We start from the raw sequence: 18,735 nt of genomic DNA on the forward strand, positions 1-18,735 counted from the left end.
TGGGAGAGAGGACCCCGTGGTTCAGGACAGAGCGTGCGGGGGGAGCAGGTGGGCGTCTGCTCACAGCCTGGGTGTCGGGGCGCACCGCCTGCTGGGAGGCCCCGGTGGCACGCTGGACGGGCGGGCAGAAGGGTGGGCTCCAGCCCGGCACTGCCGCTCACTGCAGTGGGATCCAGTGGGGCAAAGGACCAGCTGGTGATGCCCGCCAGCCACTTGCCATCCGTCCGTAGACGAGCTCCGAGTCCTCTCCCACCTCGGACAGTCTGGGAGTCAGGGTGCGGTCCAGCTTTAAGGGGAGCCCACTGGGTCCTTCTGCAGCTGCCTTGGGCACAGTAACCGCATCTCCCCCTCCTGGGCGTGGCTCAGGGCCTCACAGGGACCTGTTTATTTGAATGTCAGAGCAGCCCATTCTGCAGAGTGGAGCCCTGAGGGTGAAGCAGCCTCCCGCTGGGCCAGAAGCCACCTCGTGACCCTCTAATGCCTTCCGAGGCGACTTCCAGTCCGCTCTCACTTCCCTCTCGCGGCGGCTCAGTGCTTGTGTTCAGTGGTAACTGAAAGGAGATGGCGAACCTGTGATGCCCAAGAGCCTTGCCTACTAAGATGTTCTTCCGACCTGACTGTCTCCCCACGGCTTACAGATTCTGCACCACGAGCTCCAATCCCATCCCCACTGACCCCGCAGTGTCTCAGTCCCCGCAGGGGCCATGTTGCCCACAAGCTGGCCCACAGCCGCTCCAGGGCGATTTTCAGAATCGGCGTCTGCGTTGATCCAGATGACCTGGGCTTTGGCAGTGTGCTGGGGTTTGTGGAAAAGATGGAGCTGATCCTCCTTCTCCAAATGAAAGCTGCTTCACGTAGGCAGCTCCTAAATTCAGTGCCGGAAATGGTTCAAGATGCCTGTACATGGAAGAGGATGGGTTCTTTGTGATGTGCAGTCCTCCTTAATTCACAAAGAAAATGGGGGGTCGACGTGAGCTCCTAGCTTTCGAGGGAGAGGCAGTCCTGGCTGGCCTGGAGCCCTGCCCTGGAGGTGAGGGTAACAGGCCCACCGAGGACCAGAGTGGCCACTTCGCTCCATGGCTAACTTGAGTGCAGAGAGCTTCCAACCTGGAAACACACTGGTGCCTCTTTCCAAAGGCCCCTCTCAGGGGTCTCCGATTAGGTCCACAGCTGTACTCACTCATTCATTCGTTCACCTGACGGTGTGCACAGCCCAGGGATCTGTGTTCATCCGTGGCCGTGGCCAGGTCATCGGGGACGTGAGTTCTCCCGGTCCCATGCTGGCTCCTCGGCCCTTCCTGCCTCCTCTCCTTCCCGGTCAGGACCATGGTTTTAGGGGCCCATGGCTGGTCTGCCGCCCAGACGCCCCGAGGTCCCCTGCACAGACCAGCCACCCCTTCCTCCGGCATCTCAACATCAGCCCATCCTGCTGACCCCAGATCTCACCCCCACACCCTGCTGCACCCACTCAGGTCACCTCCATCCTGCCCGGGGGCTCTGGGCAAGGCGCTTCCCTCTCTTCAACTTCACGTTCTGTCGGGAAAGCTGGCCTCTGCCTTCTGTGTACACCTCCACCCTCTGCTCTCCCACTTCGTCAGCAGCCGTGTCACTGATTCAGGATTTTTCCTTCAGGTTTATTTTTGATGTGGACCACTTTTAAAGTCTTTATTGGATTTGTTACACTATTGCTTCTGTTTTATGTTTTGGTTTTTTGTGGCCGCGAGACATGTGGGATGTTAGTTCCCCGACCAGGGATCAAGCCTGCTCCCCCTGCATTGGAAGGTGAAGCCTTAACCCCTGGGCCCCCAGGGACATCCCTGGGATATGTTTTTATGCCAAAGACGTGTGCTCTGCTGATTCCAGGATGGCAGCTCTGGTTTCACAGGCCTCCTAGCCCTCTCCCTTCAGTGCTGTCCTGTGTTTATTTTATACCAGGATGTGTTGCATGGACGCTGTGCTTTCATTTCCAGGGTTACCTGTGGTCCAGTGTGTGATTGTCCTCTCGAGAGCATCCTTGTGACTTGTGGACCCGGGTTTCCCGGGACCACTGGCTGCTGTCTGCCATACTTGGGGCAGCACGGGGCGTCAGGAAGGTCACCAGAACTCCACTGCCGGCCCCCTGCACCTTGCCTTTCCAGCCCCGGGCAGCCTTGAGAGGAGGCAGCCCCCTGGCCTGGTCCCCACAGTCCTGTCAGTTTGGAGGGACAATGTCCAAGGCGCATCAGCCCTTCCCTTTTCTCCAGAGCCCCTCTGCTCCTGTTCCCTCCTAAGGCTGTCCACTGCAGCGGGGTCTGGGTCAGGCCAGCAGATCTGGCCACATCCCTATGTTTCTTGTGTCTGTGGTTGTTTCTATGCTACAAAATCAGAGCTGAGTACGTATGGGAAATCTGTGCTGACCCCTGGTCCGGGCCCGTGGCATTGACCTGGGCAGCGGGGGCTGGCAAGCGTCATCTCAGGCAGCGCCAAGTAGGGAGGAAGGACCAGACCATGCTTACCTCCTGCATCTTCACCCCAGCCTCCCCGCACCCCAGGTACTGCCACCATCACCCAAACCATCCATCCCACGTGCCTGTCTGCCCCCCACCCCCCGAGGCTCTTCTCAAAGTCTGGCCTTGTTTGTTCTCTTGTTCTATAATTACTGCAAGTTTTATTTGGTGAAGGAGCCAGAATTGAGGAATAAGTGATGAGTTAGTCGCTCAGTTGTGTCTGACTCTTTGCGACCCCATGGGCTATAGCCCGCCAGGCTCCTCTGTCCTTGGAATTCTCCAGGCAAGTACTGGAGTGGGTTGCCATTTCCTTCTCCAGGGGACCCTCCCAACCCATTGGCAGGCAGATTCTTTACTATCTGAGCCACCAGGAAAGCCTAAAGAAGCCAGAACGAGGGGAGAAGGAAGGAGCCAGCATCTCCCATTCACTCACCATCTCAGCAAAAAACCGAATACATTGTGTCTTGGAAAACACACCCCACACAGCCTGACCTCGATGGGCCCCCAGCGGCTCAAGCAGATTACTACAAACTGGGCAGCTTAGAATGGCAGAAGTGTATCCTTTGGCAGAGGCTGGAAGTCCAGAATCTAGGGGTGTGCAGGGCCATGCTCCCTGCAGAGACTCCGGGAGACTGTCCGTGGCCTCTGCCTGGCTCTGTAGACTCCTGCTGTCCCCCACCGGTGGCCTCCTCCCTCTAGTCTTGGACTCCACCATGCAGGCCCTTTCAAAGCCTGTCTGTCCCAAACCTCTGTCTGCCCGTCTCTTACAAGGATCCTCATCGTTAGATTTAAGGCCCATCTGGATTCTCCAGGACAGCCCCCTCATCTCAAGATCTTTACCCCGATCACACAAGCAAAGGCCCTGTTCTGAAAAAGGTCATGTGTGGACTTCCCTGGTGGTCCAGTGGTTAAGACTCCATGTTTCCAATACAGGGAGCACAGGTTCGATCTGGTCGGTGAACTAAGATCCCAAATGCCGCGTGAACACTCCCCCTCCAAAAACAAAGCATCTTGCAGGCATTCCCTGGGGCTCATGGGTCCCGGCAGGAGCAGCAGAGCATCTCACCTGCGTGTGCCCCACCAGCTGCCATGACACCTGCAGCTCCCCAAGGGCCCCTCAGTCACTCTGAGTCCTCTGATGACCGCCCCCAGAGACCACGGGGTGGGGGGCATCATTGCTCTGTCAGCAGGGCCGCGCGCTCTGCTCTGGGATGAGGCGGGAGAGGCTGGATTCGTGCCATCACCCACTGGCGGACCCCTGAGTCAAGTAATCAATAGACAGTCTACAACAGGAATAGGAAAGGGCTCTATCTGAGCCAAACTGAGGGCTACAGCCCGAGACATGGCCTCTCAGATCGCTCAGAATCCGCTCCGGAGAAGCAGGCTTTCAGGAGCTTTGTCTCATCAGAACGAAAAAGCATTAAAGTCAGGGATACATCCCTTCAAGGTTTCAGAAACAGAACAGATCAGTGCATGCACAGTGAGTCAGCACGGCCTTGGCACCTGGGAGGGGAATCTTATCACCAAAGGAGGACCAGCCTTGGGGTCCCAGGACGGGAGGCATCTCATCTTTATTTTGAACATGGGCATTCTTAGCTGGGCAGCTTCCCAGGTGACTCAGTGGTAAAGAACCCCCCCGACCCCTCAACAATGCAAGAGGCACAGAGTCTCGGGTTCGATCCCTGGGCAGGGAATATCCCCTGGAGGAGGAAATGGCAGTCCACCCCGGTATTCTTGTCTGGAGAATGCCATGCACAGAGGAGCCTGGCGGGCTACAGTCCATGGGGTCGCAACAGTTAGGCATGGCTGAGCGTGAACAACAGTGACATTCTTTACTTGTGGTCAATGAGCCTTTTCCTTTTTGAGTTTAAGCAGGTGCACAATGTATGCTTGATGGGCCACAAACAGGCTGTTCTAGTTGGTATCAAAGTCAAGGTAACTCCCATATAAGTGGGGCTTCCCTGATGGCTCAGTTGGTAAAGAATCCACCTGAAATGCAGGAAATCCCAGTTCTGGGTTCCATCCCTGGGTCGGGAGGATCTCCTGGAGAAGGGAATGGCTACCCACTCCAGTATCCTGGCCTGGAGAATTCCACGGACTGTATAGTCCACGGGGTCGGACACAACTGAGCGACTTTCCCTTTCCCCTATAAGCCAGCATGACTTTCCCAGGCCTCAGTATGTGGACATTTCTTTCATCAGCACCAACCCTGCACCGTGGCGAAGATGCTTGGCTGACAGGAGAGGGTTCACTACCACACACACACACACACACACACACACACACACACAAGCACACGCTCCCCCAATGGTCTGCCCAGGAAGCTGCCTCCAGCTGCCCTGGTCTCACGGGGTCCACTCCCCCGAGGGCCTGGTGCCGGGCAGCCCTGCAGGGAGAGGAGGAGAGGCCCCCTCCAGATGGGGGCTGGCCCCAGCAGTGCTTCCAGCAGCACCCCTCAGCAGAGCCGCTCTGACCCCCACTCACCCCGCACTCCCCAGGGATCTGGACGGACTCCATCCCAGGGGCCTCAGCTTGCAGCCAGGGTGTGGGCCAGGCCTCTCCTATGACCCTCACCCTCCGTAGACACACCCCTCACCAGCACCTGTCCCCCCGACCTCCACTCCAGACTCCCAGGGAGCCCACCCACCCCCCACAAAACCTTCATCACCAGGAATGGGCAGCCATGGGAGGAAGGAGAAGCACGCCTGACCCTCTGAGGGTCCAGAGCTGCTCTGGAACTTTCCTTAAAGTCTGGTGGAGGCTGGGGAAGGGCCACGGGGCCCCTGCACACATCCCAGGAGAGCAGCCGGGAGGGGTCCCCCCAGCATGGGCTCCTCGAGATGATGCTCAGGGGCGTGTAAATGACCTTTGCTATGTTGTTCAGTCGCTCAGTTGTGTCTGACTCTGTGACCCCATGAACCACAGCACGCCAGGCCTCCCTGTTCGTCACCAACTCCCGAAGTTTACTCAGACTCCCGTCCATCGAGTTGGTGATGCCATCCAACCATCTCATCCTCTGTCATCCCCTTCTCCCGCCTTCAATCTTTCCCAGCATCAGAGTCTTTTCCAATGGGTCAGCTCTTTGCATCAGGAGGTCAAAGGATTGGAGCTTCAGCTTCAGCATCAGTCCTTCCAATGAATATTCAGGGTTGATTTCCTTTAGGATGGATTGGTTGGTCTCCTATCATTATTCAGAATATGAGGCCCAAGTGAAATGGAAAACAATGTGTAGTTATTTAAAATAGTGTAAGTGTACAGATTTTTTCACAACTTGAGGATATGATGGTTAAATGGAAATAATAAGATTCAAAAATGCATGAATCTGATGAACCTACCCAGAATACAGATGAAAAGCCTATGAAAAGGAAGTGCATCAAATGGGATAAATGATTGACTTCTCTGATACATGGGTGTTCTTTTATTCCTATTTTTCTGTATGTGCTAAATTCTATCCAAGTGTATGTAAATTGCTTTTATAATAAAAATAAGCCTCTTCATTATTTATTTCATAATAGAAATACAAGTGTTTGTTTTATAATCATAGCTTCCCAGGTGGTGCTAGTGGTAAAGAACCCTCCTGCCAATGCAGGAGACGTAAGAGACACGGGTTCAATCCCTCGGTCAAGAAGATTCCCCTAGAGAAGGGCACAGAAACTGCCTCCAGTATTCTTGCCTACAGAATCTCACGGACAGAGAAGTCTGGCGGGCTACGGTCCAGGATCGCAAAGAGTCAGACACAACTGAAGCAGCTTAGCATATGTTATTTATTTTATAAGAAATGTACACACTTGTTTTATAATCATAATGTGTGTGTGTGTGTGTGTGTGTGCATTGCTCAGTCGTGTCTGATTCTTTGCGATCCTATGGACCATAGCCCATCAGGCTCCTCTGCCCTTGGGATTTTCCAGGCAAGAATACTGGAGTGGGTTGCCATTCCCTTCACCAGATAATCATAATAAACTTCTTTAAAGTGTAATTATGACGACTCTGGAAAGAGCTGGAATAAACATAGTTTTTCAGTGGTAGAAACAGGACAAAAGTGGTCTGTATGTAATAAATGCAGCTGTAAAAGGCCTGTGGGTGACGGACCGGCCAGGGAAGGATTATCAGGGTGTGGTTCAGCTGTGACGGCCTCCTCGGGTGACCCTGCACGGGAGCAGGGAGGTGGCTGGAGGGTCAGCTCTGTGTCAGCCGTCTTGCGGCTCGGAGCACCCAGGCCGGCGGTGCCTGGCTCTGCAGTCTGCCCAAAGCGTGCAGAAGGAAAGCTAATGTGTTTTAAAACCACTCAGCCCAAATGAAATTATATAACCCAGGAAAGGACACATCACATCGGTGATGAGAGTTAAAAAAAAAATTAGAAGAAAAAAGAAAATGACTCTTCCGATGTGGCCCAGTGAGGGAAGCGGGCGGAGAGGGAGGGAGGGGGTCGGGTCAGCTGCTTCCTCCCGGGCGCATAAAAGGGGCGAGCACACCCCACCTGGGTCCCAGCTCCCGTCCACGGCGCTCGCCAGCCACTGGGATCCTTGGTGAGTCGCTCGCGGGGCGCTGGAGAGGGCGGGGGTCCCTGACGCTCCACGCTCAGCCCCTGCCACCCTTCCCTCCCCATCGGGGCAGGGCTCAGTCCTGGCAGCCAGGACCAGCTCTGGTGGGGACCCCACCCCATTTGTGCATCCAGGGGCCACCCTGCCTGTTCTGGCCCCCTGTCCACTCGGCTATCGTGGTAGAAATGAAAGGTGGAGCCGTCCAGGCAACTCCGCTGGGGACACAGACCAGGAGTCCCACCAGCCAGGAGACAGCAAGCCCCCAGCTCTCAGGAGGCAGGACCTTGAGGGTCAGGAGACAGGCTCCACCAGGGTTCTCCTAAGACGCCCTGCACCCAGCGGGGGTCCCAGCCAGGGGGAGAGCAGACAGCCCCACCCATCTGGGAGCATCTCTTTATCACTGCACTTTCATGACGACACCTCCATTTCCTCTAAGTTGGAGTCCCCCTGCCAACGGGTCTCTAAAAAAGGAAGGGGTGGACATTTTAAATCTCTCAGTTGGAGAGCACGTTCCTTGGGGCTAGGGCTTCCCGGGTGGCTCAGACGGTAAAGAATCTACCTGCAATGCGGGAGACACAGGTTCGATCCCTGGGTAGGGAAGATCCCCCAGAGGGGGAAATGGCTACCTACCCTAACCTAACCCTAAGAATACCCTCCAGTATTCTTGCCTGGAGAATCCCAGGGACAGAGGAGCCTGGTGGGATACAGTCCATGGTGTTATAGAGTCGGACATGACTGAGGGACTAACGCTTTCACTTTCCGCTGGGCCCAGGGACAGGCTGGAAAGCCAAGGTCAGCAGAGGGGTCTTCCCCAAAACAGACAAGCTCTCTGGCATCTTGGGCTGGTTCCTTAAGTGCCAGGGGAGGGGGGAGTGGGGGAAGGAGCCAGCCCTAAGAGGTGCGGGCACCTGCGGAAGGAGTTGCCAGGTTTGCCGGGTGGACGCTGTTTTGGGCTGAGCCCAGCAGGGTGAGAAGTGGATTTCTGGGTGCCTCTGTCGCCCACAGCTCCCCCCCACCTGTACAGGGCTGTCCTGCTGCGTGAGGGCAGGTCCCCTCGGGCTGCTGGTTGATCTTGGAGACTCAGCGGCATGGACCTGGGGTCGCGGGGGTGGTGAGCGTCCCTGGTAGGGACGGGGGGGTGACGACCCTTCCACAGTGCGCGGCTGTCAGCTGACGTTCTCCAACGGGCAGGGAGCAGGGTGGAACCGGGCTGAGGGAGGGAAAGAGCCCTGCACCGGGGCCCCGGCCCTGAGCGCGGTCAGGCTTGGCGCCCCCAGGCCCCCGCCCAGAGCACGGTCGGGCTCAGCGCCCCCCGGCCCCAGCCCCCGGGTCACGTCTGAGGTTGGGCCACAGCCCCTCCACCTGGCAGCCACCCGGCTCCTCCTGGCAGGGACCCACCAACCTGCTCGCCTCTGCCGTCCCCCCCAACCCCGCCGAGGCCAAGCGTGCACACCCACCATGAGCAGAGGCCTCCCACACTCCTGGCTCCCTGACACAGATGGACAGACAGACAGACTGAGGCACGACCAACACAGCCCAGCTCTCTGCACCCACAGCTCATGTTCCCCCCGGGTTCCTTCTGATGACAGAGGCTCCTGGTAAACACGACGGAGCCCAGGAGAGGCCAACACACGCGGTCCCCTCATCGAACGCTCACTGTACAGAGCAGAGCCTGGGTCCCCGGGGGAGCGAGGGACTGTGCGCAGAGCCAGGCGCGCCTGCTGTTCCGGGCTCACTGCCACCCCAGCAGAGCAGAGACGTGCACACTGGAGCCCGGCTGGGCGTGCACACGCGTGTAACCCCATGCACACCTGCCATACACCTGTGCACACCCATGTCCGTGTACATGCATGTGTGCACGCACTCACACACATCCACTCTGACACACACAGTGTGTGAGGCGTTATCCGTGCCGCCCCACTTTGTGCTCACGCACGCTCACCTTTGCCCTCAGGCTGTACCCTCCCAAGTGGGGCCTCTGTGAGGAGCTAGTGGGATGAAGGCGGCGGGCACCTGGCTCCTCTGCCTGCTGCTGCTGGGCCTGGCCCTGCGGGGGGCTGCCAGCCGAGCCCACCAGCACTCCATGGAGATCCGAAGTGAGTATCCCAACCCGCCCCCGCCCCCAGGGGTCAGAGGGGGGCCTGGCCACTTCCTGAGCTGGGGCATCCTTGCTAAGCGTCCCAGAGCTGGGGGCTTGGCCTCCTGTTTCCCAGACCCCTCCCCCAGCTGGCCCCGACACCTGCTCCCAAGGGTCCCGGCCCAGCACACGAGGGAAGGTCACTCCTCACCACAGGGGTGACCTGGGGCTGAGTGCACCTTGCCCATGAGAACGGGGTTGAGGGGACAGGAAGGGGAGGGGAGTGTGTCCTGGTGTGAGTCAAATCCTATTTCGCGAAGCCATTCCAGCACCAGAAATGGGCACTCCAGGCAGCCCTCCTGTGCGGGCGGGTGGTCCCGGCACGGCCTGGGCGACGGGCAGCCGTGAGCCGAGCACACACCCAGCCCAGCCACCAGGGCTGCACGCACCAGGGCACAGGCCTCCACACGCTGTTCTCGCTCTTTCCAGCCCCCGACATCAACCCTGCCTGGTACGCGGGCCGCGGGATCCGGCCTGTGGGCCGCTTTGGCCGGCGGAGAGCTGCCCCGGGGGACAGAGCCAGGCCTGGCCCCCGGCGCGTGCCGGCCTGCTTCCCCCTGGAAGGCAGCGCTGAGCCCTCCCGAGCCCTCCTGGGGCGGCTGATGGCCCAGCTCGTCCAGGAGTAACGGCAGGAGCCTGTCCCCGACCCCTCCTCCACCACCGGCGACCCTCCCTCCAGTCCTAATAAAAGCAGCTGGCTTGTTCACACGTGTCTGTGTGGTGACAGAGCGGGCGGTCCTTTCCCTCGCGGGATGTTAGCCTAGAAGGACCCTCAGAGCCCAGCAGCCCAGAGGCTCCGGGACTCGCCTAAGGGCACCCGGCACTGAGCAGGGGGCTAGGACGGCCATGGTCACGTGCAGCCCATACCGCTCCCCTCTACAAGCCGCCCTGAACGGTTGCTCAGGCTGCGCACTGCACGAGGCTGCTGTGCAAAGGACCCCAGGGAGGGCATCATAGCCCCTCGGCCTCACCTGTCCCCTCTCTGCCGCAGCTCTTTTTGCCTCCCTGTTGGTACTCGTGGAAGAAAAAGAAACAGGGGGTGCTTGTTCCCAGTACTCCTAGGTCCAAGTATTTCAACCCCACCTTGCGTCCCTTTTGAATCGCACGGGGATGTCCCGTGTCCTGTCTCAGGCCGAGCTCGCTTTGGTGTCGGGGGCACACGCCCACTGACTGGACAACTGAGCTCCGTCCCCACCTTCTGGGAGCCCCGGTTCCCACATGAACCTGGGTCTGGGAACACGCACCTCAGTCCTGAGCTTGGGCGGCACAGCCCCTGCATACCTGCCGACAGGTGTGGATGCTCCATGAGCATAAACCCCCTTCCCCGAGGTGTGCCCGCCCCTCCAGCGCTGGAGCCAGGAGCGGATGGGCAGTTGCTTCTGAACCCAGAGCTCGGGCCCATCAGGCCCCTGCCTGCACCCTGCCTGCAGGGTCCCAGGAACCCCCCCGGGGCCTTGGGACTCCTGTGCACACTCAGCAGGGGCCGGGACACAAAGCCAGCCTGCAGGACTCCGGCCTGGCCACCCTGCCCGATGAGGAAGGCGGGCGTCCATGCTCACTGGCCAGTTGGAGGAGGCTGAACCGGCCCACACCGCCCGGATGGGGCTGGGTCAGGGCTGCCCCCTCCCCAGCCACAGGGAGGCTGGAGGGAGGGCAGGGGCCAGTCTCCTCCCAAGGAGAGCTCCTGCCTGGTCAGCACCGCCCCAGGCTGCGTGTGCACGAAGGAACAGGAGTGCGGCCAGTCCCCTCCCAGGGCAGACAGGTGCTGGGCCTGGGCTGGAAGCACGGAGAACCCAGGAAAGCAGATCAGCCCAAAGTGACCACATGGCCCCCTCCCACCTGTGGGGACACACCCCAAAGAGCGGAGAACCACTGTTCAAACACACACTTGTATAGGAAAGTTCCCAGCAGCACAACAGCCGAAAAAGGTAGAAACAACCCCAACTCCCATCAATAGATGAATGGATATCAAAACGTGGTCTATGCATACGTACCACGGCTTATTACTCAGCCATGGAAAGGAGTGATGCTCTTCCTAATGCTACCACGTGGAGGAACCGTGAAAACAGGATGCAACAGGACAGCAGCCAGGCACCAAAGGTCCCCTCGTGTGTGATTCCATTTGTAAGAAAGGTCCAGGGAGGCAAGTCCACAGACGGAAAGTGGTTTGGTGGCTGCCAGGGGCTGGGGACGGCTCCACGGACACAGGGCTTCCTTGGGGGTTGAAAGTGTCTGGGAACTTGGCCAAGGTGGTAACCGTGCTAAACGCCACTCAGCTGTGCACTTTAAATAGAAGAGCTCACAGCCCCAGGTGCTGCAGATGTGGAAACATCAGTGTGGCAAAGGGCTCCGGATTCCAGCCACGCAGCACCTGGTACCCAGTCAGGGCAGCCCCTGGAACTCATCTTCTGAGCCCAGAGAATCGGGGAGATGGGAGATTTTATGTATTCTCCAAACTCCTACTATGGAAGTTTTAAACATACAAGAAAGCTCAAAAATATTCTGATGGTACCTAATACCCTCCACTTAATTTTTTTTTTTTTTTTTTGGCTGCAAGTCATGTGGTATCTTAATTCCCTGACCAGGAATCAAACTGGCTCATTGGAAGCACAGAATCTTAACCACTGGACCACCAGAAAAGTCCCTACCCTCCACTTATAATAGCTGGAGTCTGAGAAAATGTAACAAGCCCTTAGAAGTGAAAGTGAAAGTCTCTCAGTGTGTCTGACTCTTTGCGACCCCATACATACAGTTCATGGAATTCTCCAGGCCAGAATACTGGAGTGGGTAGCCTATCCCTTCTCCAGCGGATCTTCCCCACCCAGGAATCAAACCAGGGTCTCTAGCATTGCAGGTGGATTCTTTACCAACTGAGTTATCAGGGAAGCCCACAGTTCTTAGAAACGAACATGTAAAAAGGAGGAAGTGGGTCAAGAGTAATATTCTGATGAGGGGATCAAAATGATCCAATGTTTGGATCATGGTGGGCGATTCCAGCCGCCTGAGAATCACATAGAGAGTGAGTCCGTAAAGACGATTGTTTCAAAGGCTTGTCTGTGAAGGGAAAGGAGAGGGAGATAAAAGTGAAGGAAAGGGATGAGGACAGGGCTTGGTTCCGCTTGTTTTAAGATGGAAGGGCAAGGAATCCAGATCAGAAAAGAAGTAAAACCCGCATTGTCTGCAGACGACATGACACTATACAAAGAAAACCCTAACGGTTCCACCAGAAAATTACTAGAGTTAGTCAATAAAAATACTAATAGCTTCCACGATTATCACTGCATTTACTTTCTCTCCCGCACTCTCCCCTGTTCTCTCTACCCCTTGGAAGTGAGTTGTAGATATCACATTTCCCCTAGACATTTATGCATCTTTCTCCTCAAACGAAGGACAATCTCCACCATAACCACAAAATTATCATCATGCCTCAAAAAATTTTTTAAGAATTCCATAATATCATAGAGTTTTCATCCATACTCAAAACTCCCCAAATAAGGCAAGGAACTCTTAGCTGCCCCCCCCCCCTTTTTTTGACTCCAGTGTAGATTCAGGGTCACGGTTAGTTATTTCCCGCTAGTCCCCCGTCGTCTGATTTTGTCACGACAGAGACTCTTACAAGAGCCCAGGCGTGTTACCTGGTAGGCTGATCCACAGGCAGCATGTGGCGCCTGCTCCCCCAAGTGCTCTGACCTCCTCTTTCCGTCCTGCCCTGTATTTCCTGTCATCTGAGCAGTTGGGTCCAAGGGCAGGGTGGGACTCGGCCATTGCTGAAGCATGAACGCTCTGTGTCTGACTTACGGCATGGTATCTGACGGTGGGCTCCGGGCCCCACTCCGACAGGACCCGAGCCTGACCCTTTGCAGACTGTAAGACCCTCTCATTTTCCCGTCTGCTCATAAACGATCTTCAGAAGTCCTGGGACCCGGTGACAGCAGCCTGTCTCCTAAACAGCTCCCAGCCAGGGACTCGGGCCCCCGGGGTACCCTTGCTGAGACCAGCTGTCCTTCGTGGGCTGCACAAGGCTGAGTCTCTGATTCTTTCCTCCTGAGTGGATTCTTCTAAAGGAGGTATTTCTCCTTTTTTCCCCTTCCTCCTTTTTTTTTCTTTTCATTCAACATCTTACAAATGGTAAGATGATTTCAAGTTATTCTAAATTTGGCCTCTGAAAAGGGACTATTTTAAAAGGAGAAGAATGGATTCCTGAGTCAGCCCCTCCAGGCACAGGGGGCTCTTCCAGGGGAGACGGAGGAGGAGCTGGAAACGGAGCGGGCGAGGAAAGGTCAGGACCACAGGCAGGAAGCAGGGTTGCTCCCGGAGGCTGCTTCTCAGCTCTGCTGTCCCTCCTGCCTAACCACGAGCACACACACCTGCGTGCACACACACACGCGCACGCACATACACACACACACACACATACACACACACCCCCTGGCTTGTGAGAAGGGCTGGAGTGGCTTCCCCAGCTGCAGACAGGACAGAGCTCACAGACCGGCCTCCCCCAGGACCGTTTACCCCGGAGAATCTGTGCCCGGAACACCCGCAACCCCATGGACTCATCTCCCTCCAGGTTCTACACCCACCACGACCTCACGGTCCAGGGCGGGCTGAGCTCAGGTGTGTGAAGCAGACACAGAGAGGCTCCAGAAACACCTGTGCCTGGGTGTGGTGGAGGCTGTTTCTAGAAAAAACCTGCCCTTTCTTTACAATGCTGGGGAAAACAGCTTCAGTCCTCTCCTGGGACACATTTGCTGAGTGCTTGGCATATGCCAGAATCGTACCAGGCACTGGGAGCCCCATGCAAAGACAGACGGACAGAACCCCTGCCCTCACCACAGAGCTCCCCGTGTCTGAATATCAGGTCACTGGACGGGTCTAGACCTTCCAGGGCCCATGCCATCCTGCAGACAGATCTAACACGGAGCTGGTGGGCTCAGGGATACTGCCTACAGAGGCTTCCAGGTGATCCCAGGGCTGAGCCCCACCTGCCCCGTGGGGGAGGAGGAGAGGGAAAGGGGCAATCACACCCGGCAATGGGGACCCCAGGCTCCAGGGTCACCATTCACCCCATCCCATTCTGATGGGAGGGAGGGAGGCTTGAAGGAGGGAGGTGGCAATGAGTCAAAGAATATGCTTTAATAATAAATTCTAGCCTGAGAAGATAGGAGGAAAGCAATCACATATATGGGCATCCTACAACTAGCATGATTTCCCCACTTCCTATTTCATCATGGATGGGTTACTCCTCTGAAAGACATCGATTGTTCAGCAAAGCAACTCTCTAGACCTGGAGCAGTGGGGTTTGCTTCGGCAAGGCTGGAGTGCCATCTAGTGGCCGAGCCAACCTCAGCCTCCCGCCACCTCCAAAGTGGTCTCGTCCTTTGGTGGGGAGTCCCAGCCCAGCCGGCTTCCCTGGTGGCTGGGTCAGTAAAGAGTCTGCCTGCAACGCAGGAGACTACCTGCAGCGCAGGAGACTCGGGTTCAATCCCTGGATCGGAGGATCCCCTGGAGAAGGAAATGGCAACCCCCTCCAGTGTTCTTGCCTGGGAAATCCCATGGACAGAGGAGCCTGGTGGGCTACAGTCCATGGGGTCTCCAGAGTCCGACACGAGGTAGCAACTAAACCACCAAGCCGAGCTACCCTGAGTGAGAAGCCAGAGCACAAGGACACAGTCTGACACCACCAGGGCTCACATCTCACACGCTCCATCTGCAAGGGAACGGTCGTGTAAAAACCTTCACTGCAGTCAGAAAGCGCAGGGCCCGCAGCAGTAAGCTGCCAGGTTTCACCGGGAAATTGTCTAGGAAAGAAACACGCATTTGGGGGAGTCCAGGGACTCGGCATCACCAGGGAAGGCCGCTTTACGTTTGTCCTGTTGGTCCTTACAGTTGACAAAGTGAAGCCACTTTGGGGGGGGGGGGGGGGGAGGATGACAGTGACGTCTTATTTAAAATTTCACGCCTGCTTATCACAGTCTCAGAGGGGAAAGCAGCGTCACCACCTCCCCAGCAAGTAGCCGCCTTTGAACCACCTTCACGTGGCCGCTGGCTCATCTTCCAGAAGGGCCGTGGGGGGCCTCTCCAAAGGGAGGAGCCAGGCGAGCCCGTGACGTGTCTCCGCCAGAAAGATGCCCTGTGCCCACCTCAGCCACAACCCCCACCTACAAACTCATCAGAGACCACGTGCAAGAATGGGGTTTACTTTTAGGAGAAAAACTCACTGGAGCGGAACAAGGTATCCCTCCGCTCGAAATCTGAGTCCTCAAGCCTATGGGCCCAAGCGTCTTGTCCTCATATTCACCCCGAGAAGCGGACAGTGGGGCCCCCACCCCGCCCCCAGCTGCCCCCCTCAGGGACCCTCACAGAGGTCCGGTGACGACGTGGCCCGCTCCAGCGAGGCTTGCTGACCCCTCTCTCCTGTCCCAGGAGCAGGTGAAACCCCCCAGCCTAACCCAGGGCAGCCTCCTGCCCAGAACCAAGTGCCCGCCGGCTGATTTGCCCTCTGACCATCTCCTTCTGTGGTGCCAGGTGGCCAAGCAGCTGAGGGGGTCACCTCCAGGCAGGGTCAGGCGTGCCCATCCCCAGGACATCCGGCATTTAGGCGGGATCTGGCGACTGGGGAAGTGGAGCCCGCGCCCTCTGGAGGCCCCCGGACACGCAACCATCTCCCGAACGATTCCCGTGAGCTTGGGAGGCAATTATTCTAAGGAATGCCGGCTTCCTGCTCCTGGAGGACTCAGGCACGCGCCGGGCTCCACGGTGGACTGGGGTCAGCACCGCCATCACCACGGAGCTGGCCGTGGCTCGCTCGGAGGACCGCTGGGGCGCGGGCTGGGAGTACCCACTCCCCGCGGCTGCCCCCGGAGCGGCCGCTTCTAGTGGGCACAGCATCGGCCCCGCAGCGAGGGCCGCTCGCTCAGGGTCAGTGGAGCATCTCTCCGCCGCCTCTGGCCCTCCTTGCTCTCTTCTCTCCGCGAAAGCTCCCGGGCTGCAGACGACAGGAGGGGGAAGCCCGGCTAGGAGGGAAGCCCCCAGCCCAGCGCAGACCCTGCACCCTGGAGACCCGCCCTGCCTCATGCTCTCCGGGAACCAGGAAACAGGCGCCCTTGACTCCTGTCCCCCTTCCAGGTCCCTGGCAGCATTCGGCTGGGCCCCGGGAGGCCAGAGAAGACCCGTGTGAAGAAGGAGCCCCCCCCCCCGCCCCCCGCCCCCCCCCCGCCCCCCGGCTCCGGGGCTGGTCACTCACCGACGGCGCTGAAGACCTCGGTCACCTGGTAGTTCAGTTTGGCTGAGGTTTCCATGAACAGCAGCCCCTTGCTCTCTGCAAACTCCTTCCCTTCCTGGAGGAAGTGACCGTGGAAAGTCCACATTAATCATCAGAAATGTCCCGAGAAGACCCAGAAAGGCCACAGGACAGTTGCACCAGTGGAGAACCTCATTCCTCAGGCCCTGTTACTGGGGCTCCTGGGGAAGGCGGCCAGGACTGGGCAGTGGGGCCAGGAGGGGGTGTGGCGCTCACTGGAGGGGAGCCTGGCACCCCCAGGGGGGTCTGCAGGGAGGCTCCCCTCCCACCATGGAATCTGGGGTGGGGGCTCCGAAAGCAAGCGAGAACAGAGGAGACGTGGAAGGGGGATGAGGCCAGCCTGGTGGGAGCCCCCTGGGCCCTTCTCTGCTCCCCCTCCTTGCTGTGTCAGAGGGGTCAGGCCTGCGTGGGGTGATGGTGTGTGGAGCAAGGGAGGCTGGGAAACTCCAGGGGCTGCCTGTGTGGCCAAGAAGGGGAGAAGTGTTCACGGGAAGACAGCATGAAGGAGGACCTGGGGGGCTCCCCGGGCAGGACCCTCACCTCCGGACCCTCCCAGAAGAAGCCTGGGCCCCAGATGGTCCTGCCTGAGGCTGAGCGGGCCCCGGGGGCTGGGCCGGCCAGGCCTGCAGCATTGCACCCAGCAGTGTCCACCCCTCCTCACCTGGCCCACAGAGCTGCACTCCCCCCACCCCAAGCTTCTCAGCCCCTTCCCAGACACAGAGATGGTCATTATCATTTGTGTTTTAAAGGACAACGTGACCTGGTACAAATGAAGATTTGTGACTTCAGGTGGCTCATATCTGGTCATATCTGCACGCGTGCCCAAGTCGCTCAGTCATGTCCAAATCTTTGCAATCTCATCAACTGTGGCCCGCCAGGCTCCTCTGTCTGTGCGACTTCCCAGACAAGAATACTGGAGTGGATTGCCATTTCCTCCTCCAGGGGGTCTTCCCAACAGGGATCGAACCCTCTTTTCCTGTGTCGCCTGCATTGTCAGGGGGATTCTTCACCACTGTGCCACCTGAGAAGCCCCGGTCATCTGAATGAAATCCAAATATCTGCCTTTCCCCCACTAGCTTGAGGGTTCCAGGTGGGTCACTTTGAGGGTTTTTTCTTGGTCCGGTGGGCCTCTAGCCCCTAAACTGCAGGTCCCCAGCCTTCCGTCTGCCAGTTTGTCCTTGAGGTCCCCCAGGATGGGGTTCATGGTTATCTCACTGCCCATGGAATGAGAACATCCAGTGCATAGATCTTGGCTCCTAAATTCATTCCCCCACACAAGGAACCAGAGCTCCTCGGGGAAATGATGGATTTCAGGGCTGGGGCCGGGAAAGGGCAAGATGAACCAGGAACAACTTGGCCAGCCAGGAAGGAAGACCTCAAAGAATAACGGGGCAGGAGGGACCAGGCCCACTGGGGTGGGGAGCTTCTCAGTGGCCAGATCCAGGAGCAGAGCTCCCTGAACCAGGGAAGGGATCATAGTAGGAAAAGAGATACAATCTGAGCTAAGAGCATTGTGTGGCTGTTCGTTTCCTGATTGGCTCGTCATTCTGTGCTTAAGGGCTTCCCTGAGAACTCAGCTGGTAAAGAATCCGCCTGCAATGCAGGGCACCCCAGTTTATCCACTGGAAAAGGGATAGGCTACCCACTCCAGCATTCTTGGCTTTCCTTGTGGTTCAGCGTAAAGAATCCACCTGCAATGCAGGAGACCTGGGTTCAATTCCTGGATTGAGAAGATCCCCTGGAGAAGGGAAAGACTGCCCACTCCAGTGTTCTGGCCTGGAGAATTCCACTGACTGTAAAGTCCCTGGGGTTGCAAAGAGTTGGACACAACTGAGAGACTCACTCTCACTTTCTGTGCTTATCTAAGTAAGCCATTCATACCTGGGAAAGCTGGGAGAAGGGCAGACAGGAACTATCTGTACTATTTCTGCAACAAGTTTTGTAATGCTGAAATTATTTTAAGATGAAAAGCCCCCAAGTTACTGTGAAAGCTTCACCACCCGCTGGTCAGCCTGGCCTCTGCCCGGCCGAGGCACCTGCAGCTCAGGGGTCTGTGTACTCTGTCCCCCCGACCCCCACCCCAAGGCCCAGCCTAGTGGGAGCTCGGAGTGAGGAAGAGGCCAGGGTGGGGTCTGGGGTCCCAGGGTCAACAGCCCAGGCCCCAGGGTGCCGTGCAGTCTAAGCCATGGGGCCCCCCACACACAGGCAGGCCAAGCCCAGGGCAGGGGTCCCGGGGGAGCAGGGAGGAGGCCCTGTCCACCCCAGAGCTGG

At 57.7% G+C, this 18,735-nt stretch overlaps 2 protein-coding genes across 4 annotated transcripts in view; one reads left to right on the forward strand and one right to left on the reverse strand.

Moving 5' to 3' along the window:
* Positions 1-9,023: 9,023 nt before the first annotated feature.
* PRLH (prolactin releasing hormone) lies at positions 9,024-9,790 on the forward strand. Its single transcript, XM_043877829.1, has 2 exons — positions 9,024-9,123; positions 9,594-9,790. Exons 1-2 carry the CDS (start codon positions 9,024-9,026, stop codon positions 9,788-9,790), a joined length of 297 nt encoding a protein of 98 aa, XP_043733764.1.
* A 5,555-nt stretch (positions 9,791-15,345) lies between these two features.
* Positions 15,346-18,735, reverse strand: part of RAB17 (RAB17, member RAS oncogene family) — a 39,098-nt gene continuing 35,708 nt past the window's right edge. For all 3 annotated transcript variants that reach the window (XM_043878862.1, XM_043878861.1, XM_043878860.1), the window contains exons 5-6: positions 16,408-16,501; positions 15,346-16,149 (exon numbers count right to left, since the gene is read on the reverse strand). In XM_043878862.1, the coding sequence (XP_043734797.1) occupies positions 16,037-16,149; positions 16,408-16,501 (207 nt within the window). In that variant the 3' untranslated portion in view covers positions 15,346-16,036. The remainder of the gene's footprint in view (positions 16,150-16,407; positions 16,502-18,735) is intronic.

The sequence above is a fragment of the Cervus elaphus genome, chromosome 20, assembly GCF_910594005.1.
Source record: "Cervus elaphus chromosome 20, mCerEla1.1, whole genome shotgun sequence".
Lineage (NCBI taxonomy): Eukaryota > Metazoa > Chordata > Mammalia > Artiodactyla > Cervidae > Cervus > Cervus elaphus.